This window comes from Pristis pectinata, chromosome 33 (assembly GCF_009764475.1).
Source record: "Pristis pectinata isolate sPriPec2 chromosome 33, sPriPec2.1.pri, whole genome shotgun sequence".
Classification (NCBI taxonomy): domain Eukaryota; kingdom Metazoa; phylum Chordata; class Chondrichthyes; order Rhinopristiformes; family Pristidae; genus Pristis; species Pristis pectinata.
This window is the reverse complement of record NC_067437.1, coordinates 11,449,893-11,472,836: the sequence shown is the minus strand read 5'-3', so window position 1 is coordinate 11,472,836 and position 22,944 is coordinate 11,449,893. Positions and strand designations below refer to the sequence as shown.

Genomic DNA, 22,944 nt, shown 5'->3' with positions numbered 1-22,944 from the left:
TGCACTTCTTGCTGCCTCTGTAAAGCAGCCAGCATAATCAAAGACCACACCCACCCGGACATCCTCTCTTCTGCCCCCTCCCATCGGGCAGAAGATACAAAAGCATGAAAGCACGTATCACCAGGCTCAAGGACAACTTCTATCCCACTGTTATAAGACTACTGAATGGTGCCCTAGTACAATAAGATGGACTCTTGACCTCAAAATCTACCTCTTTATGGCCTTTGCACCTTATAGTCTGCCTGCACTGCATTTTCTCTATAAATATAACACTTTATTCTGCATTCTGTTATTGTTTTACCTTGTACTACCTCAATGCACTGACGTGATGAAGTGATCTGTATGGATGGCATCCAAAACAAAGTTTTTCACTGTATCTTGGTACATGTGACAGTTTAGCAAAACTATAATCACTTTGCACTAAAATGGACTTTGTTTTTTTTGTTTTAATTGTGTTCTTTCTTGTAAAAACTGTGTATAATTTATGTTTAGTTTACATTTTTCTTGTGAGTGCTGCTTATAAGATGCTATGTGCAAGTAAGTTTTTCATTGCACCTGTGCACACATGTACGTGCATATGACAATAAACTCCACTTGACAATAATAAACTGATTTACCAATTTACCAATCTGTAAAAAAGAAACAGTTAATGTTTCAGGTCATTTCAGCATTGCAGAGTTATTGCAAAGTGTGCAGAGGTGACAGGCAAAGGCTTCTTACTAGTAAATGCACTTTGCAATGCACGAAATCTGCACAGCATTTCTCTGTGGAGGCAACTCGAACCTGTGTACACTCAGAATGAGATACACGGACAGCTCTGGGAAGCTCTTTGGCAGTATGAGTAAGGGGTGTTTAAGCTCACCTTCCCTTATACAGCATAAGGATGGAGTTGTCCACACTCTGCTGCCCTGTGTCCTAACTTGCACCAACTTCCATTCACCGCGCCCCCCCCCCCCCCACCCTTGAGCTTGCTAACTACAAATGCTTGTTGCTTGCTGAGATGCAATGGTCACAGTTTAAAATTTTTGTTCTTTTGTTGTCAAATCTCCTGTCTCCTGAGAGTCAAAGTCAAAGTCATATCCACAAGTACATGTATGCACAGGTGCAAAGAAAAACTGTCCTGATGAAGGATCTCAAGCTGAAATGTCGACTGTTCATTTCCCTCCATAGATGCTGCCTGACCTGCTGAGTTCCTCCAGTATTTTGTGGGTGTTGCAATGAAAAACTTACTTGCAGCAGCATCACAGGCACATAGCATCAGATAAGCAGCATTCACAAAAAAACATAAATTAAACATAAATTATACACAATTTTTACAAGAAAGAAAACAATTAGAACAAAAAAAAACATTTTAGTGCGAAGTGGTGAGGGGTTTTGACCCAAAACGTGGACTGTTCCTTCCACCCCCACAGATGCTGCTTGACCCGCTGAGTTCCTCCAGCGGATTGTGTGTTGCTCCAGATTCCAGCATCTGCAGTCTCCCATGTCTCCATCCCTCGTCTTGCTCCTCCCTGTCTCTGTAATGTCCTCCATCCCTACACTCTCCGACATCTCAATGCTTTGTTAATTCTGGTCTCTTGATTATCTCCCAGTTTAATCTTTGTGCCAATGGTGGCAAAATCTTCAGCTGAGATCCCAAGCTCTGGAAGTACATCCCTAAACCTCTCCACCACACCCTCATCCTTTGAAACACTCATTAAGGCCACATATTTGATCCCTCTCCTAACATTCTTCTGTGGTTCAATATAACATTTTGTTCAATACGCTCGGACAATGCAGCACTACCTCAGTACTGCCCCTCCGACAGTGCGGCACTCCCTCAGTACTGCCCCTCCGACAGTGAAGCACTCCCTCAGTACTGCCCCTCCGACAGTGCGGCACTCCCTCAGTACTGCCCCTCCGACAGAGCACACCTTCAGCGCAGCCCCCTGTCTCCCTCAGTACAGCTCCCCTTCAACAGTCCGGTACTCCCTGTGCTGTTCCTCTGACACTACAACACTTCCTCATTTTTGGTTTATTTACAATCTGCACTTCAGTGCCGGGTGCAAATCTGTTTGTCATTCCATTTGGAAATTACTCTTCATCCTACCCTAACTCTAGTGAGCTGACTCCCTGTGTGTGTATGTGTGTTGTGTACTTGTCTGTGTGTTTGCTTATGTGTGCACGTGTGGATGTCCGTGTGTGTGTGTGTGTGTGTGTGTGTGTGTGCGCACGTGCGCGTTTTGTTTGTATGTGTACTTGTGAGTTTGTGTATGTCCTTGAGTGTGCGTACCTGTGTGTATGTCCTTGTGGTGTGTGTACCTATGTGTATGTCCTTGTGGTGTGTGTGCCTGTGTGTGTGTGTGTGTGTGTGTGTGTGTGTGTGTGCACGCGCGAGCGTGCATGTCCTTGTGTATGTGTTTGTGTATGTGGTGTGTGTGTGCTTGTGTGTATGTGTGCATGTTGTGTGCTTGTGTGTGTGTGTGTGTGTGTTTGTGTGTGTACATGCAAGTGTTTACATGTATGTGGCCACATGTTGTGATGTTTTTCACAGCAGAATAGTTTACCACCTCTCACCGCCTCATATGTGGTACCAGAAATGAACCAACCTCGGATACGGTTACTCCAGGGAGTTACTCCCCACCACACCCTTTCTCTGAAGTGGGTAGTCTTGCTCTGTGCAGGGAATAATAACAGCAAGCCTGACTGAGGTTGGATATTGAAAAACCAGGTTTGGTTCGTTCTCAGCCATCTGACAAAATATTAACACCCCACCCCTACAGTTAAACCCCACTGTAGAACGCCCGCAATGCCACTTTTCTGACTCCAAGATCACTAAAGCACATTATCCTCAACTGCATTTTGTGGGAACTTCTTCTCTGATATTACAACTGAGATCATACTTCTGAAAAATACTCAGTTGGCTGTAAAGTGCTTTGGAGGTGGAGAAAGGCGCTATAGAAATGCTCCTATCTATGGCGATACAAGGATGTGGAGGGAAGATGATGTTGTTTGGCTGCAGACCAACAGATGCTGGAAAGTATGGTGGGCCGAATGGCCTCCTTCGATCACCGTGACCTGTACAAAAAATTTTTTTTAAAAAACCTGCAGATGCTGGAAATCTGAAATAAAAATCGAAATGCAGAGGGTAAGAAGCAGGTCATGCAGCATCTGTGGAGAGAGAAACAGAGACCCTTCATTCAAACTGATACATTAACTCTGTTTCCGCTTCCACAGATGCTGCCTGACCTGCTGAGTATCCTCAGCAGTTTCTGCTTTCACTCCTTTGTTCTTTATTCTCTCTTATTTGCAGAGAAAGTCTTGCATTTTTGTAGCACCTTTCATCTTACTTGCAGGAGATTACTGCGTGCCTACGGACAATGGAGATGTTTTGGGTTGCAGTCATGTTATAGGAATTGCCACATCCAATTTGCGCACAACTAAATTGATCTGTCAGCAGCATGTGTGAAAAATCCTGTTCAGATGAGCAGCTGTTTCATTTTCACATTCGGTGGGACAGGATGTCTCCTGAGGTAACGTGAAGTGGTCTGAGCAAAACCAACTCTCACACGTTCTGGACAATAACTCCAGCTGCATGTAGTCAGTGAGTTTTGTTTCAAGGAGGGGGATGGGCGGTGGTTGCCACTGACTGAACTGCAAAGCTGAGCGAATTTTGCAGATTCTGTGAACCTCATACTTGCAAATTAACCTCCCACTGCACCTTTTGCGAGCTCCTCCCCCTTCCTTTCAATGGTGTTTAACCACAGACCACTGCAACTGATGGTGAACACTGACAGACCCTCTAGTCCCCATCTTGGCACTGCAAAGTCTCATTGGTCGGGACACTGTAACGCCAAAGTCAGGGTTCACTTCCCTACCCTTACCCTGGTCCACACTGGATTGGCTGGCTTGGCAAGTCCACCTGACTTGAGCAAGCTGGTTACCCAGTCAGGTCAAGTGGAGAGCATGCTGGTCCATAACACTATGACCACATGAAAAGACAAGGAGTTTGAAATACTATGTGCTTTTCACATCTTGAACAAACCAAAGTGCTTTATCCCAATCAACTACTAATCTAAAATGCAGCAAACCCAGGAAACAAATTATACACAGCAAGCTCCCATGAACTGCAAAGTGATAATGGTCAGTTAACCTGTACTCAGTTTTATTGACTAGGGAATAAATGTTCCCCAGGAAGCCAAGGAGGACTTCCCAGCTCTTCCTTTGAAATGGCACCATTCACATCCACCTGAGAGAGAAGGAAAGGCCTCGTTCCATCTGAAGGACTGTGCCTCTGACAGTCCAGCACTCCCTCAGTACAGCCCTCGAAGTGGCATCCAAATTGTTGTGTTCAAGTTTCTGGAGTGGGGTTTGAACCCACAATTGTCCGATATGTACTGATTCACAAACAACAGCATGAAAGGTGCAAAGTTCTTCTGAAACAGGACATGTTGATGATGGCAGTTCCCAATGACTGTTGCTGATGATGCCTGTAGATATTGTTCATCATGAACTTGGAGAACTTCTGTGGAGTTTATAGTCAAGCATTTATACTTAATTGTTTTTAAATTGTGGGTGAAATTAATCATTGTGGCATCTTCCTTTTGAAGTTCGTGCCTATTCTATAGGAAGTTACAAACGCTTTGTTTTTTGGTTCTCATCTTTTCTGGTAGACATGTTCTCTGTCATTTTTTACACCTTGTGCAGAAGTGCTTCATGTATTGATGACATTGTAGAATATGCACTTCCATAAGTCTATTCACTTACAGGATTATTACTGATGTTTAATAACATTGTATTTTAGTATTTATGTGTTTCATTATTAGGTACTTAAGCTTTCTTACAAAAAAGAATCAACTTAAAAGTAACCTTGGGCCAAATATGGGTTAAAATCAAAATCTGTCATCAGAGAGCAATAGTAGTTCAGGAAAGTTTTGCCGGGATAAAGGATCAGACATTATCTTCCTATTTCTATTTCTTATGTTCTAAACTCATGTGGTTTAGTGGAACGATATTGGAACCATCCACTATTGTCTGGTAATCGGACTACAGAATTGTGTTGGTAACTGAGTGGGAGAAGGTACAAGTAAGGTGATGTACCTTGTGCCGTATATGTTAGCCTCAGGCTCAGTCAACATAATCAGGCCAGGGATGCCACTGTCAATATTGGTTGGGACAATATAGAGGGAGCTTTACTCTGTATCTAACCTGTATTGTCCCTATCCTGAGAGTGTTTGTTTGAACAGTGTAGTGAGAGCTTTACTCTTTACTTAACCTATACTGCCCCTGTCCTGGGAGTGTTTGCTGCACAGTGCGGGGTGAACTTTACTCTGCACCTGACTCGTGCTGTCCTGCTCTGGGTGTGTTTGATAAAACAAAAGGGCGGGGTGGGGATGGGGAGCGAAAACAAGGAAGCCTAAATTTGGAGGGTATTTCATTCAGAAAACTCACAGGCAACAGAGGCTGTAAATTGGACGGGGAATCGACAACGAGGGATGTAGCTGGTCAATTTATCAAGCAATACGAAGAATTCTGCAGATTAGATCATTTCTATTCAAGGAACAAATGTGAATGTTTTACATTTAAAAGCAGTTTCTGTGAAAATGTGAGAAAACTTTCTGTGTGATGACACAGGACATCCTGAGGTGAGGCTGGGATGTTTTCCAAATATCAGTCACGCCATGGGTGTTGATAGGTTATACCCCGGGAGAATTTAACTGACAGGCTGCAGGCTGTTGGCCTTCTACCTTCTCCAACTCCCAGACACTCGGGGAAATATTGTGACCCTTCAGAAGCTGAATACCACAGATTTGAGAACTTCCTGTTCAGAGATCACATGGCCATTGACATGTTAATCTTGTCCTGGATTCCTAGTTCAGGTCGTACCCAGTACTTCCCAACCCTTCCCACCTTCTCCTTATGTCCCACAATAGAGGCATTTCCTTTGTTCTCTGCATCCTTCCCCAACCGTCTCAGCAACTGAAAGCTAAGTTGTTTTCTCTTTCTCCCAGTTCTGACGGTGGGTTCTGAACCATTAGCTCTGTTTCTCTCTCTCTCTCTCTTTCTCTCTCTTTTTCTCTGCAGGTGCTGACTGACCTGCTGAGTGTTTCCAGCATTTTCTGTTTTTATCCCTCAGCTCTTCCTTGGTCATGAGTTAAAATCTGCCACATCCTCCACCCAGGGAAATCAATGAAATGAAATCCAGTAAACCTGGAGACATACAGCAAGGAAGTAGGCCCTTCGTCCCACCATGCTAACCATCAAGCACCCATTTACACTAATCCTACATTAATCCCACTTTCAATTCTCCCCACATTCTCATCGTCCCCCCAGATTCTACCACTCACCCACACGCTAGGGGCAATTTACATTGACCAATTAAACTTCTAACTGGCACCTCTTTGGGATGTGGGAGGAAACCGGAGCATCCAGAGGAAACCCACAAAGTCACGGAAAACGTGCAAACTCCACACAAATTGCACCCAAGGTCAGGATTGAACCTGGGTCTCCGGCGCTGTGAGGCAGCGGCTCTACCAGCTGCGCCACCGTGCTGTCTTCAACTTGTGATACTGCATCTTTGGTGATAAAAACAAGCCGTCTTTGCCAGTGTTGTCGGTCTTTGATCATAGCCTTACCGAGCAGTATCAGACTCCAGTTCCGTATTAAGAGGGTTGCTTAAGGTTTCTTTCTTTCACTTATGGGACATGGACAAGCCTGTATTTGTTGGCCATCCACAACTGCCCTCAAGAAGCTGGTGTTGATCCATCTCTATATACTGCAGTAGTCTGTGGGTGAAAGTGGTCCCACAGCAAGGATGTCAAGAACACAAGATCACAAGACCACAAGACAAAGGAGCAGCAGTAGTCCATTCAGCCCATCAAGTCTGCTCCGCTACCTCACCAAGAGCTAAACTTTTCTCCCATCTAGCCCCAATTCCCGGCCTTTTCCCCATATCCCTTGATACATCGACTAATTAGATACCTATCAATCTCCGCCTTAAACACCCCCAATGATCGGGCCTCCACAGCTGTATGTGGCAACGAATTCCATAAATCCATGACCCTCTGGCTAAAGAAATTTCTCCTCATTTCTGGTCTAAATGGGTATCCTCTAATTCTAAGACTGTGCCTTCTAGTCCTGGACTCATCCACCAAGGGAAACAACTTAGCCACATCTAGTCTGTCCAGTCCTTTCAACATTCGAAATGTTTAGACCAAAGAGCAATGAAGGAATGGAGATTCATGTTCCAATGGAGACGTTGTGTGTTTTGGAGGAGGGATTGTGGATATTGGTGTCTTCCATGTGCCTCTCGCTTTGTTCTTCTAGGTGATACAGGTTATGGATTTGGGAAGGGCTGTGGGAGTAACCTTAGCAAGAAACATCTTATGAATGGTACACACTGCACCATGGCGCGCTGGTGGTGGAAGGGTGAAACTTCAGGGGAGTGTATTGGGTGCCCGTAAGGCGTATTTTGGGTTGTATTGAGCTTCTTGAGGTTCTTTCAGGCAAGTGGAAATTATTCCTTTACATTCAGAGTTGAGGCAAGCATTAAGTCCAGGCACAAAAACAGCAAATGTCAGAAACACTCGGCAGGTCAGGCGGTATCCGTGGAGAGAGAAATAGCTGAAGGGTGGCACAGCGGTGCAGCTAGTAGCACTGCTGTCTCACGGGTACAGTGACCCGAGTTCAATCCCAGCCTCCGGTGCTGTCTGTGTGGAGTTTGCACGTTCTTCCTATGACTGTGTGTGTGTGTTACCCCAGGGTGCTCCAGTTTCCTCCCACACCCCAAAGACATGTAGGTTGGTGGCTTAACTGGTCGCTGGTGTAAGTGTGTGGTAATAACCTGGGGAGAGTTGATGGGAATGTGGGGAAGATAAAATAGGGAGATGCAAGAAAGACTGCAGATTCTGGAAATCTAGAGCAACACACACAAGATGCTGGAGGAACCCAGCAGGTCAGGCAGCATCTGTGGAGGGAAACGGACAGTCGACGTTTCAGGTCGAGACCCTTCATCTGGTGTAAATGTGTGGTTGGTTGTTGGCACGGACTCGGTGCTCCGAAGGATTTGTTCCTGTGCTCTGCTCACTATGAATATGACAAATTCCATTCCCAGCAAAATAATTCCTGACAATGCTGTCATGGCAACCGTGACCCAGAGTCAAATCTTCACGAGAAAATCCTTCATCAGAACTGAACTCCAATCCCTTACTACAAGCGATGCTGACGTTTCTTATTTATTTATTGGATGTGCGCAAGGCCATCGTTTATAGGCCATCTCTAACTGCCCATAAAGATGATTTTTATTAAAATCCTGTCTGTGCCATTATTGCTTCTATCTTAGGATAACAGAAAAGAAATGTGTTGATCACAGTTGAGGAATAACTGTTGCAGCAGAGGTGAGATGCTTAAAACTCAGGTACTGACAGTTGTGCACCACTTGTCAGAGATGAGAGTTGTGATAAGAGGGAGTGTTCTGTCAGTTGCTTTGCTATCAGATGGCTTCAGGAAGCTGAGAGAGAAGTAGAAGGGCTTTGGCGTGCAGAGATGAAGCCTGCCTTGCTCTTTGAGGCAACACAGGTGCACTGTGAGGAAACCAAGCCTTGCTCTGTGGCCTGAAGCTGCAGTAGAAGGATCTTAGAGTTTTCTCATGGTGCCACGTTCAAGAGCCAAACACAGGGCAAATTTATAGAATCTTTCTGGGACGGCACAGAAGATCATTCAGCCCATGGTGCCCCTGGTTGAGCTCTCCAGTTTGTCTTGCATGGTCCCACAATTTTTTGCCCCTAAAGTTTCACCAGGTTTTGGATCACTTGTGTAAATATCACCAGCAATTTGTCCTGGTCCGGCCACATTGACGCTACGGCCAAGAAAGCACACCCATGCATCTACTTCCTCAGAAGGCTAAGGAAATTCAGCATGTCCCCAATGACTCCTACCAATCTTTACAGATGCACCATAGAAGGCATCCTATCCAGACATATCACAGTCCACAGATGCTCTGCCCAACACCACAAGAGTTGTGAACACAGCCCAATCCATCGCGCAAACCAGCCTCCCCTCCACTGAATCTGTCTACACTTCCTGCTGCCTCTCCCAACCTCAGTCATTGTCTCTTCTCCCCTTTCCCACTGGGAAGAAGATACAAAAGCTTGAGAACATGTACCACCAAGCTCAAGGACAATTTCTATCCCACTGTTATAAGACTATTGAACAGACCTCTCATATGTTAAAGATGTACTCTTAACCTACTGATCTACCTCGCTGTGGTCCTTGCATGTTATTTGTTTACCTGCACTGCATTTTCTTTGCAACTGCAACACTATATTCTTCATTCTGTTTTTATTTTTACCACCTCAATGTACTTACGTGTGGAATGAATTGTCTGGATGGTATGCAAACAAAAGCTTTTCAGTTTCTCGGTACATGTGACAATAATAAATCAATACCAATATCACCTGTCAATTCTGAAATTGCTCCTGAGAAACACCCTGGGACGCTTAACCACATCGATGTCTAACCAGCAAACAAATCGTCTGCTGCTAGTCAGGGCACTGATTCCATGGGGTCTTGACAGCATGGGTATGAAGATGTTTCCTCTTGTGGGATAATCTAGAACCAGGGTGTCAATGTTTAAAAATACGGGATCGCCCATTTAAGAAGCAAAATTTTCTCTCAGAGGTTCAAGAGTCTTTGAAACTCTCTTCCCCAGAGGGTGCTGGAAGCAGGGTCAAAATTAGACCGATTCTCAATAAGTAAAGGGGTAGGAAGTGGCATTAAGGTAACAATCAGATTGTCCATGATCTTACTGAATAGCAGGGCAGGTTTGAGGGGCTGAATGCTCTGAACCTGCTCCTAATAAGAGGCATAGATCGAGTGGACAGTCAGAGACTTTTTCCTAGGGCGACAATGGCTAACACGAGGGGACATAATTTTAAGGTGATTGGAGGAAGGTATAAGGGGGATGTCAGGGGTAAGTTTTTTTACACAGAGAGCGGTGGGTGTGTGGAAAGCACTGCCTGCAGAGGCTGTGGGGGCAGATACATTAGGGACATTTGAGAGACATTTAGATAGACACATGAATGATAGAAAAATAGTGGGCTATGTGGGAGGGAAGGGTTAGATAGATCTTAGAGCAGGATAAAATGTCAGCACAACATTGTGGGCCGAAGGGCCTGTACCGTGCTGTAGTGTTCTATGTTCTATGTAATTCAAATGAACATAAATACATAAGAAAACAGGAGCAGGAGAAGGCCACTCGGCCCCTCAAACCTGTACCACCATTCAATATGATCAAGGCTGATCTGCCCTAGGCGCCATCTCCTCCTCTGTGCCAGTTCCCCAAGGAGCTCAATCTCCCAATCTTCCAAAAATCTATCTACCTCCTCTTTAAATAATAATCCAGGCTCCTCAACCCTCTGGGATAGAGAATTCAGAGGTTCAGCACCCTCTGCAAGAAGAATTTCATAAGGACCCAAACACAAAGGGGGGGAAAGTATCTTAAACTTCTCACCAGTATGGTTGTGTCTCTAACACTGCTGGTTTAACCCATTTATGCTGATACCCCCCTCAACAGTCCTCTGTCCCAGTTCTCTCTCAGAGGGGCACGAGTCTTTGGAACTCTCATTGTGGTGGAAACAGAGCCTTTGAATATTCTTAAGGCAAGAAGGGGAGAGGTTACAGAGGGGTAGGCTGAGGTTACAGTCAGAGCAGTTATGATCTTAATGAATGGCAGACCTGGTTCTAGGGGTCGAGCTGCTCCTGATTCATCCTTGTCTTTGTCCAGTCGGGAATAGATGGGAGGTTGAACCGTCAGTATCCTTCCCAGAGCCTTTCCTTCTTAACTTTGTCCATCTTGTCCTCCAGGTTCTGAGCACCGAGGAAGACTGGTACAAGGCTGAACTTCATGGACGTGAGGGATTTGTGCCGAAGAACTACATAGAAATTAACTTTCCCAGGTTAGTGTCGGCAATACAGCACATGACTCTGATCCCTGGCGGGTCACACACCCCAGCTCTAAGTCAATGCGACTCCTTGCTAAATGGACTTAAAGCAGCATGTAGGAAAGAGCAGCCTCTCTGTATATGAGAAAAATTTGGTATGTCCCCTTCAACGCTCACCATGCACCAATCCGGATGCATCACGGCTTGGTACAGCAACTACTCTGCCCGAGACCACAAGAAACTGCAGAGAATTGTGGACACAGCCCAGCACATCATGGAAACCAGCCTCCCCTCCATGGACTCTGTCTACACTTCTGGCTGCCTCGGTAAAGCGGCCAACATAATCAAAGACCCCACCCACCCCGGACATTCTCTCTTCTCCCCCCTCCCATCAGGCAGAAGATACAAAAGCCTGAAAGCACGTACCACCAGGCTCAAGGACAACTTCTATCCCGCTGTTATAAGACTATTGAATGGTCCCCTAGCACAATAAAATGGACTCTTGACCTCACAATCTACCTCATTATAGCCTTGCACCTTATTGTCTGCCTGCACTGCACTTAATCTGTAACTGTAACACTTTATTCTGCATTCTGTATTGTCTTATGAGGATAGGTTGAGCGAGCTAGGGTTTTTCTCTTTGGAGAGAAGGGGGATGAGAGGGGACTTGATAGAGGTGTACAAGATGATAAGAGGCATAGATCGAGTGGACAGTCAGAGACTTTTTCCCAGGGCGAAAATGACTAACACGAGGGGACATAATTTTAAGGTGATTGGAGGAAGGTATAAGGGGGATGTGAGGGGTAAGTTTTTTACACAGAGAGTGGTGGGTGTGTGGAACGCACTGCCAGCAGAGATTGTGGGGGCAGATACATTCGGGACATTTAAGAGACTCTTAGATAGCCGCATGAATGATAGAGAAATGGAGGGCTACGTGGGAGGGAAGGGTTAGATAGATCTTAGAGCAGGATAAAATGTCGGCACAACATCGTGGGCCGAAGGGCCTGTACTGTGCTGTAATGTTCTATGTTCTATGTCTCCATTGTACTACCTCAAAGTACTGATGTGATGAAATGATCTGTATGGATGGCATGCAAAGCAAAGATTTTCACTGTGTCTTGGTACATGAGGCAATAATCAATAATAAATTGTAAGTGTAGCAGCTCCACTGTATACCATGGTAGTTTCTGCGTGTACCATAAATAGCAGCTCCTCCTGTGTTATAAGCAGCAGCATTTCCTGTCTACGTCACAGAAATTAGCAGGGCCTCCATACATACAGGGAACAGTATTTCTTGTTCATATAACAGAGGATAGCAGCACTATCTATGATATTGGGAATAGCTGCTCTTGAGTATTTTATAGCAAGTGGCAGTCAAGATGCATGTTGTAGGCATATAGCACTGTCACTTGCTATAAAATACTCAAGAGCCATGTACCTATCCATGTACCTATCCAAAAGCCTCTTAAAAGACCCTATCGTATCCGCATCCACCACCGTTGCCGGCAGCCCATTCCACACACTCACCACTCTCTGAGTTCTCATCTACCAGGTGAGGTGGTGGAGTCACTGGTTTGTGGTGGTGTTGGATGACAAGGCTGAGAGGAACACCAGTCTGGGGCAGTGAGCTTCTTTCACCTTAACTCATGAATGTATCTTAATACTGATTTATTTTCTCCAACAGCTGGTTCTACGGTGGGATTGGCCGGAGTGAAGCAGAGAACATTCTTTTGGAGCAAGATGTGGGATTCTTCCTTATCAGAGCCAGCCAGAGCTCCAAGAATGAGTTCTCTATCTCGGTCAGGTAGGTTACATGGTGGGAAGCACAAACTCCCCCTAGAGAGGGGCATTGTCCACTTGCTCTCGGCTTGGACAGCTTATACAGCAGAGAAACAGGCCATTCGGCCCACTGAGTGTGTCTTACCCCAGCCTCACCTCAGCACTCAGAGGCAGAGCAACTTGGAATGAACAGGTCTGAGTGACGTTGGCTTAAAGATTCTGAACTCTCCCAGCAATATTGTGAGGACATTGGGAGCTCAGATGAATCACTGAGAGTCGAAGACCTGAATTAAGATTAGAATTGGGGTCTGATGTGTGCTGTATGCAGGACGCACTGATCAAAGCATGGTTAGACCAATTGATGGATAGTAATTGATTGTTTGATTGATGAATAGAGATAAAGATTGACTGATGCACCAGTGGATCACAGCTGATTGATGATAGCTTGAAGAATAGCTTGAAGAATGGATAAATAGACAGATTGGTGGATGGATCAATAGATTTTAAGCATAAATTTAATCAATTAGATTCAACAATGCCATTAACTTCATAGCAACATCTGAAACATATTTGCAAAGTAACCAAAATGTAAGTGAGGAGTGCAACATTTGGATTATACATTTGCGTGAAGAAGGCAATGTTATTCAAGAGTATCAGGAAGATTGGAATGAGATTTGAACACTGGAATTGGATGGTGATGCAGCAGATAGTGCTGTTCCTCCAACTCCAGAGACCTAGGCTCGAGCTTGCTCTCTCTATGGAATTAGTGTATTCTCCCCGTGACCATGTGGGTTTCCCGAGGTGCTCTGGTTTCTAAGGATGTACTGGTCGGGTTAACTGGATACTGTAAACTATCCCTGGTGTAGGTTACTGGCAAAAAAATGAAAGGGGAGTTGGTGGAGATGTGAGAGAGAATAAGTTCCAGGGGTACAGGGAAATAGGAAGTGAATTTGGACTAATGGGAGGGTTCCCCTGAGAGTTGATTGTCCTCCATCTGCATTGTTTTTGGGAAATTAAACAGGTTCGAAAAGCTGAACACATTCTTCTAAAGTCAAAGGCAAGATTTCATAATGCAATGATTATCCCAATATGAATCTGAGCATTGGAACATGAGCAAAGTTGACTTGCCAGGTGTACCAAGTACAGAGATGACTTGGTTGAGAGAAATATCCAGGATGCAAGGATTTGGGAATGATATATTCTAACGCAGCTTGGTCAAGAGATAGAAGTTCCATGCAAGGAAGCATTAGGGAACCACTATGGAACCAAGGTAGGCAAATGGAATTAACTATAGATCAGCCAAGACCCTGTTGAATAATTGTACCGAATCAATAAGGTGAATGGGCTCCTCCTGTCCTTTGACAGTCTTGACACATAGTGCTATGGATTTCTTAGTAACTTAGGCTTGTTTTACTCAGCCATACTCTAATGGAATCAGTAATGGAACCAATCCCAATGGCAAGAAACAGAGAGAGAGTTGTCGCAACATGGTGAAAGGTTGTACCATCTAGTGTTCTACTCAAGAGTGATTCCAAATCTTTTCCCTCAGATTGGACCCAAACCTTGTCCTATGCCTTTAGCAGACCTAGGTTCTCAAACTTGGGTGGCTCCAGAATTCCGGAATTATAATCGCATCGTTGATGGCGTCTCAGTTACAAAGCGGATCTTTTTTCAGGCACCAGGAAGACGTCCAGCATTTTAAGGTCCTGCGCGATGGCAAAGGTCACTATTTCCTGTGGTCAGAGAAATTTGAGTCCCTGAACAAGCTGGTGGAATATTATAAAGTCAGCTCAATCTCCAAAGCAACACAAATCTACCTGAGGGACGGCAAGAAGGAAGCAAAGGTGAATAAATCAGTTGTTTGTGTTTTGACATGTAGCGCTTGTGGTTTGGAGTCATGAGGTGGTGGGCTCAAATGTCAAGACAAAGACTTGGATGGATAATTTAATCTGTCATTTCTGACCAGTACTACTGCTGCACTGTTGGAGGGCCAGTATGTAGGGGTGCTGCACTGTCAGAGGGGCAATGCTGCACTGTTGGAGGGGCAGGACTATAGAGTGAGGCACTATTGGAGACTAACACTGCACTGTTGGAGAGTGAATGCTGCTGTGTTTGAAGGGTTGCCTTTGTGGCGTTAAACCAAGGCTCCTGGTTCCCACTCCCACTTCAACATAAAAGATTCCCTGACACTACTTCACATTGGAGGATCTCCCCTCCACAGTCCCCCGAACACACACAGGCATCTTGCAGATGCATGTCACTCATGGACGTTTCTCGTCCCGGTGAGAGGTACCCAAAAAGAGTCAGTAGTGTTGGGAAGCGAGACATTTGGGAAACGATAGTTTGTGAACATGGAAGGATCCAGTCTGTGCCAGGACAGCTGCAAATGCAAGTTCAGTTGTGAAGCCGCGGAACTGGTGAGACTTGCTCTGTTACATTCAAATTAGTACCAAGTAAATGTTGGCTTTGGAGCAATTTCTGTGACCCATTTGCCTGTTAGATGGACTAGATGGACACTAGATGGACTTTTAGTGTCAGGTAGTACTGCAGATCAGACCCAAGGAAATGAATCCCCAGAGGAAGAAAGGACTGTGGATGCTGGAATCTGGATGACAAACACAATGATGCAGGAGGAACTCAGCAGGTCAGGCAGCATCTCTCTCCTTACCTTTGACCCATCCCCTGGTGGATCTGCTCTCCCCTCCTCCCCCACACCTGTCTATCACTATTTCTTACCTGCATCTACCTATCACCACCTTGTGCCCACCCCGCCTCCCCTCTTTTGTCCACCTACCACTGCTCTGCTTTCCCCTCCTATATATTGGGCTTCCCCTTTTCCTATCTTCAGTCCTGAAGAAGGGTCCTGACCCGAAACGCTGACCGCCTGCTTTTCTCCGCGGATGCTGCCTGGCTTGCTGAGTTCCTCCAGCATCGTCGTGTTTTTCAACTGAATCCCCAACCTGTGGTTCTGGGTGCAGGTGGAGGGTGGGGGAGGCTGTGGGGGAGAAGGAGTCTGGTGCAAGATAGAGAGTAGGTGCACATTGGTGTGATAGAGAGATACAGCACACACTCTTTGGCCCACTTGAGTCTGCATTGACCATCGTTATATTAATCCTACCCTAACTCATTTAATTCTCTCCACATCCCCATCATCTCCCCCTCCCCCCAGATTCTACCACTCACCCACACACACGGGGCAATTTACAGCGGCCAACTAACTTACCAACTTGCACCTTTGGGAGGTAGGAGGAAACCAGAGTGCCTGGAGAAAACCCATGTGGTCACAAGAAGAACGTGCAAACTCCACACAGACAATACCGGAGGTCAGGATTGAACCCTGGTCTCTGGAGCTGTGAGGCAGCGGCTCTGTCATCTGAACCACTATAGATAATAGTGAAACAAAGGCAGCCCCTAACTGACACTTTTGAGTATCTCATATAATAATAAACACTACTTATGTGGAACATTGAACATAATTGGATGCTTCCTAACACTATGATCAATCAAGACTTGAAACTGAGCTATATAAGGTGATAGTTGGGCAGGTGATTCCTAATCCCACTGCATGGTCAAAGAAGTTTAAAGAAGTATCGTAAAAGGAGAGAGAGGCAGACGTTTAGGGAAGGAATTCCAGAGCTCAGGATCCAGGCCGCTGAAGGCTTGGCTGCCAATGATGGAACAATGGGAAATGGGCGATGGTCCAGTGGCTAAAATTGGAGGACTGCCAAGATCTTGTAGGATTGTCCAGCTAGAGGAACCTACAGAGAGGGAACAGAAGGGATTCAAAACCATGAACAAAACCTTAAAGTATAAGGGTTGGTTGAACTGGGAACTAATGTAGGTTGTTTTGGACAGAGGATAAAAGCAGTAAACTGCTCTTATATCGAACCATGTCACTTGATGAGCTGCTTAGTTTTAATGGTGAGGAGCTGGAAGAGGAAAGTCATCTCCCTCCACATCACCTCCTACTGGTGGATGGGGGGAAGTGTGAGTGGGGAGTTCTTCCAATATGAAGTAGAGTCAGAGAATCTTTCACATCCACCTGAACAGGGAACCGAGAGCTTTGGCTTAACAAAGGCAACATCTCCAACACTGAAATACTGACTTTCCAACAGTTTTACATTGTCTTCTGACAGTGCAGCATTCCAAAGTCCTGTCGCTGCAATAGTGCAGTGCTCCCACACTGTTCTGAGTCCCCAGCAGTGCAGCACTCCAGTACTTCTCTTTCACAGGCTTCCTCAGTACGTAACTCTTACAAAGGCATTTTCAACATCAGGGTGTGATAGGATCAAGGAACAAAACAGTGCCGCACTGTCAGAGGGGCAGTACTGAGTGAGTGCCACACTGTCGGAGGGGCAGTACTGAGGGAGTGCCACACTGTCGGAGGGGAGTGAGTACTGAGGGAATCAGAGACTTGGGGGAGAATGAGGGACTGGAACTGTGCGTCGGATTTTTCATCATTTCTATGACACATTTAGATGACGGAATTTTCAGGATGGAATTTTCAGGATTTTTATTTATCTTACAGGGAGGTTTCGGCAATCCCGATGCACGGATGATGGGAGCACGAATGCCCGAACCCCGAATGCCCGAACCCCGAATGCCCGAACCCCGAATGCCTGAACCCCGAATGCCTGAACCCCGAATCCCAGACTCCCGAATGTCAGGTTCCCGAATGCTAGGTTCCCGAATGATGGATTCCGGAATGCCGGATTCCCGAATGCTGGAATCACGAATGATGGCCCCCCGACTGCCGGATCCTCGGTCAGATTGCCGATTACCAAATACCCGGGTGCCAGATTCCCGGATGTCAAATTCTCGAATGCTGGAATCCCGGATCCCGGATTCCCGAATGCCAGAGCCCCGGCTGGCACCCTCACTGGGCCCCGGCGCACATTTCAACGAGCCTTCAATTCGAAGAGGCTGCCACCCTCAGCCATCGTTCAACGAAGGACCACCACGGTTCAGGCAATCCTGTAGCCCACAGCCTCCCTTCCAAGAGGGCCCACCAGTAGCCAGGAAGGCCAGTGATTGCCCACCCATGCAGGTATGTCAGAGTCAAGGCCACAAATCAGATCCCCATTAAGAACTAGTGGAGCAAAAAGATAGACATGCATTTGTTTCAGTCTTTCACATGACCCCAGAGCACTTCAGATCCAGTGGAGTACTAATTGAAGATTGGTCGCTGTGTAATGCAGGAAACACAGCAGCAAATTTTGAGGTTAGTGCAGGAAAGTGCTGCAGAGATGAAAGAAGCAAGCATGAGGGGCTGAAGGTCCTACTTGTGATCCTAGTTCTCAAGCACAGCAAGCTCTCGAAGAATGCAATTTAATGGTGACCAGGTTACTTGCTTCAGAAATGTTCATTGAGGAGGGAAATATTGTCCAGCACACCAGTGTGAACCCTATTGCTCTTCAAAATGGTGGAATACTAATGACCACCTGTCAGGTCAGGTGCAACTTGCATATGAAAGACAGCCTGTACTCTACCAGTCCAGCACTCCCTCAGTGCTGCAGTGTTGAATTAGCCAAGGTCATGAGCACTCCTTCAGTACTGCCCCACTGACAGTGCTGCACTCCCTCAGTACTGCCCCTCTGACACTGCAGCACTCCCTCAGTACTGCCCCTCTGACAGTGCCGCACTCCCTCAGTACTGCCCCTCCAACAGTGCAGCACTCCCTCATGCTCTTCTTACTCAGAGGTGAAGGAGCCACCATGGAGCCAAAACTGCTATTTAAATATCAGGGTGGAGGGCTTCAGAAAAATGGAAAAATTGTGTGGGATGTCCAGAGTCTGTGAACTGTTGAAGACCAGACTGTTAAAGTCAGCCAGAACACCCCAATACCAGTTAAGGACCTGGTCTGACCCCAAGTCTCAGTCTAGGAAAATCCTTTCCCTTCCTTCCAAAACCAAAATCCTGCCATTCTCTCCTGCCTATTCATCTCCGCGCACTCTCTCGCTCTCTTTATTCTCTCACTACTGCCTTCCTCTCTTCCTACATTTTCCCCTCTGCCTCTTTTTCTTTCCATCTCTTTGTTGCTCTCTCTTTCTGTCTCCGACTCCAGAAGGAGTGGGGGTGTACAGTTTCGGAAAAAGGGAAGTGGCCCATTTATGGGGAAGGAATTTCTCCTCTCACAGAGTTGTGAATCTTTGGAATTCTCTCTCCCCAAGAGCTATAGAGTCCGATTTATTAAATATATTGTTATGTACCAGCAACAATGGAAACACAATGTATGTGTTAGAAACTACTTTATTAATAACTACTTGTAATAATAAGAAAAGCAAAAACGTTAGATGTTAAACATTAACCCCAAAACTAATAAACTCGAAGTGTGTGTGTGGCAAGTTCCCAAACCCCAAGTCCAGGAATAGTTCTCAAAGTTCAGTTCAGCAAGTCATAAGGTGAAACGTGAGCAAAGGCTTTTGCAAAACCACCGTTGACTGAAGAGAAAATTTAGAGAGAATGTAGAGAGAAATCGCAAAATCCACATGTTCCACGATGGGACCCATATGACACCTCAATCTCTGATGATCTCCACTGCTTTGTTCCGAAGTATCTGCCACCCCGAAGGCATTCAATATGTGGCGGCCCACAGAAATACCTGTTTCCCACTACAGGTTAACAACAAAGTGGACTTCACTTAATTGCTCCAAAAATCCATACGTGGATTGTAGTGACAGACGCAGCTATTGTTCTTCATCCATTGATAGAGAGACCGTCAGTCAGTGTCTCTCTCTCTCCCTCTCTCCTCAACTCTGTGCAAAACAGTCAGCACGTTGTTATAGTCTTGCTGTCTTGGAGATAATACCACACACACACCACTACTCTGCTGTCCAGGTGCCTTAAAGGGACATTCACCAAATAGCAACCTGGCTTGTAACACCTCCCCCCAAAAGAAAAAATTTAAGAGGCTGAAATGGGCAGCGTTTTGGACTGTAGGGGAGCCAAGGGTTACAAGGATCAAGTGGCCAAGCTGAGGTCAAAGTCAGAGCAGCCGTGATCTTCACAGATTTATACAGCATAGAAACAGGCCCTGGGCCCAACAAGTCCATGCTGACTGTCGAGCACCCATTTACACTAATCCTACTTTAATCCATTTTTATTCTCCCCACATTCCCATCATTTTATCAAATGGTGGAGCAAGCTCAAGTACCTGGTATCTGATTCCTCCCACTTCTTATGTTCTCGGTACCACCTCCACATATTCATGCTTCATATTTCCATCCCTTGCGATCTTTCTCTCCTCTGTGTATTTTGCACGTGTGTCCTGCTTGTTATCTGTCTCCATCTCTTTCCCTTTCACAACACCGCCCAAAGACATGTACGTTGTAATTGGCCACTGTAAATTGCCCCTAGTGATCGAATCTGGGGGAAGTGATCAAATCTGGGGAAACAGAGAGATGTGAACACAACCCAGTCCGTCACGCAAACCAGCTTCCCCTCCATTGACCCTGTCCACACTTCCCACTGCCTTGGGAAAGCAGCCAACATAATGAAGGACACTTCTCACGCTGGTCATTCTCTCTTCTCCCTTCTCCCGTCAGGCTGAAGGTACAAAAGCTTGAAAACTCGTACCACCAGACTCAAGGACAGCCTCTATCCCACTGTTATCAGACTCTTGAACGGACCACTCATACACTAAAAAATGAACTCTTGATCTCCCAATATACCTCATCGTGGCCCTTGCACTTTATTTGTTTACATGCTCTGCACCTTCTCTGTAACTGTAACACTATATTCTGCATTCTGCTTTCCTTTTTACTACCTCGATGTACTTTTGTATGGCATGATTTGTCTGGATGGCAAACAAAAGCTTTTCACTGTATCTCGGTACGTGTGACAATAATAAGGCAACACCAATACCAATATAACCGCTCCCTCAGATCCTGCATCCTTCCACTCTGCCTCTCCCATTACCCCAATAGGGAGCATGATATTATAGGTTCTAATGGTGGGTCCACAACAGACACAATGAGTGTACATTCATGTTCAAACAAGTCTGTTGCTGTTCCAGTATTTAACAGATACTGTCAACAATGCAATGTGCCTACACACATCCTTCTCGCCAGTAAATAAGTCCGAATGCATATTTTCGATGCTTTAAGAACCACTGGTGATATGGGGAAACTTTGTCTGACCCAGGGACTTGTCATGATGTGGAGTGCCCTGCCTGAAGAGGGGAAGGAGTAGGAACTTCCTAAAGAGATTTGAAGAGATATGGAAAGAACTCATATGCAGGGCTGTGTGCAAAGAGCAGGTCGGTGGGACAGTCACTGAGATCTTTCAAAGAGCCAGCACAGGCATGATCAGCCAAATGGCCTCCTCCTCCAGTTCAATCCAACCATCTGAGCTTCAGGACTAAGTGCGAGCAGTGTGGTAGCAACAAGGTCCAGGAGGTTCATGGGTGGTTAAAAATAGTTCAATAACAAGAGGAGAAGGAAGAGGCCATTCCTGATCCATTCTCCAATCATGTTACAAATGATATACACAACCTCATTTACAAGAACAAGCAACTTTCATGCAATAAAACATCTCAAGCTATTTAACACAAGTGTCTTACGATAATATTTGATGCTGAGCCACAGAGGGAGGCATTAGTGAAGGTGATGTTGGTCAAGAGGTCAGGTCAAGTCATATCAAGTCAAGTTTATTGTCATGTGCAAAAGTACGGTGAGGTACAGGTACAATGAAAAACTTGCTTTCAGCAGCATCACAGGCACGGGGGTACAGACAACACACAGACCATAAATTATATGTAAGTTATACATAAAATTATACCATTCAGTGAAAAAAAAACTGTGCAAAAGCAAGATCTTAGTGCAAAAAAAAATCAAAGATACAATCGAAGTCAAGTCCATGGTGGTGCAAGTTTAAAGAACATCCGGAAAGAGGAGGGACGGGGGGGGGGGGGGGAGTGGGAGAGGGGAGGAAAGGAAAGGGGAGCTGAAGGCATGGCCTCCAGTGGCGGAATGATTAAAACAGAGAAAGTCCAGGAGGTCGGAATTGGAGATCCGGGAATGTCATAGGCTGGAGAAGGTGACAGAGATAGGGGGAACAAGAGATGGGAAGGCCATGGAGAGAGGATGAGAATTTTAATACATGGCATTGGTGAACGGGGTGCAGCTGTAGGGCGACGAGTGCAGGGAGGATGGGTAAAGGAGACACGGCATGTTGGCCCCTTGACACAGCTTCTCACTCAAGGTTTCTCACTCAAGACCCCACTTGGAGCACTGTGCTCAGTTCTGGTCACCTCACTACAAGAAGGATGTGGAAGCCATAGGAAGGGTGCAGAGGAGATCTACAAGGATGTAGCCTGGATTGGGGAGCATGCCTTATGAAGACAGGTTGAGGGAACTGGGCCTTTTCTCCTTGGAGCGATGGAGGATGAGAGGTGACCTGATGGAGATATAAGATGATAAGAGGCGTTGATCGTGTGGATAGTCAAAGGCTTTTCCCCAGGGCTGAAATGGTTGCCACAAGAGGACACAGGTTTAAGGTGCTGGGGAGTAGGTATAGAGGAGATGTCAGGGGTAAGTTTTTTACTCAGAGAGTAGTGAGTGCATGGAATGGGCTGCCAGCAACGGTGGTGGAGGCGGATACGATAGGATCTTTTAAGAGATTTTTGGATAGGTACATGGAGCTTAGAAAAATAGAGGGCTATGGGTAAGCCTGGTAATTTCTAAGGTAGGGACCTGTTCGGCACAACTTTGTGGGCCAAAGGGCCTGTACTGTGCTGTAGGTTTTCTAAGTTTCTATGTTTCCTCTCTGCAGAAAATCAGGCGTGTTCGGGCCATGTTTGATTTCACAGCCGAGGCCGATGATGAGCTGGAGTTCAAATGCGGTGACATCATCGAGGTCCTGGACTCTGCAGACCCCTCGTGGTGGAAGGGGAGTTTATGGGGACGGGTCGGCTTGTTCCCAAGTAACTATGTGTCGTCAATCAACCGGTGACATCCCACCATACCCTGGAAGATCGTCCTTTCCTTTTCCCTCCATCAAGACAGCAGTCAATAAAATATTTGCGCTTTAATAGACTTTGTACAGTGTTTTGGTGTCTGATGTCTCTGAATCATAGAACCGGTTCATGTTGACAATTTCCCTACTTAAGTCAATTATTTTTTTAGAGTTGGGAATCCTTAACTAGGGCTGGTCAATCCCACACATGTGGGTTTAATCTACCAATCCTGGAAAAAGATTGTGATGGATTCAGCCAGATATTGTGAGGGAACCTTGCAAGGAATCTCAG

General features: G+C 45.8%; 1 protein-coding gene across 2 annotated transcripts in view; it reads left to right on the top strand.

The window, feature by feature from the left end:
- Nucleotides 1–22,728, top strand: part of LOC127585669 (GRB2-related adaptor protein 2-like) — a 55,920-nt gene extending 33,192 nt beyond the window's left edge. For both annotated transcript variants that reach the window (XM_052043321.1, XM_052043320.1), the window contains 5 exons: nucleotides 10,843–10,934; nucleotides 12,604–12,723; nucleotides 14,374–14,542; nucleotides 17,227–17,745; nucleotides 22,470–22,728. In XM_052043321.1, coding sequence (XP_051899281.1) covers nucleotides 10,843–10,934; nucleotides 12,604–12,723; nucleotides 14,374–14,542; nucleotides 17,227–17,745; nucleotides 22,470–22,649 — 1,080 coding nt within the window. In that variant the 3' untranslated portion in view covers nucleotides 22,650–22,728. The remainder of the gene's footprint in view (nucleotides 1–10,842; nucleotides 10,935–12,603; nucleotides 12,724–14,373; nucleotides 14,543–17,226; nucleotides 17,746–22,469) is intronic.
- Nucleotides 22,729–22,944: the final 216 nt, after the last annotated feature.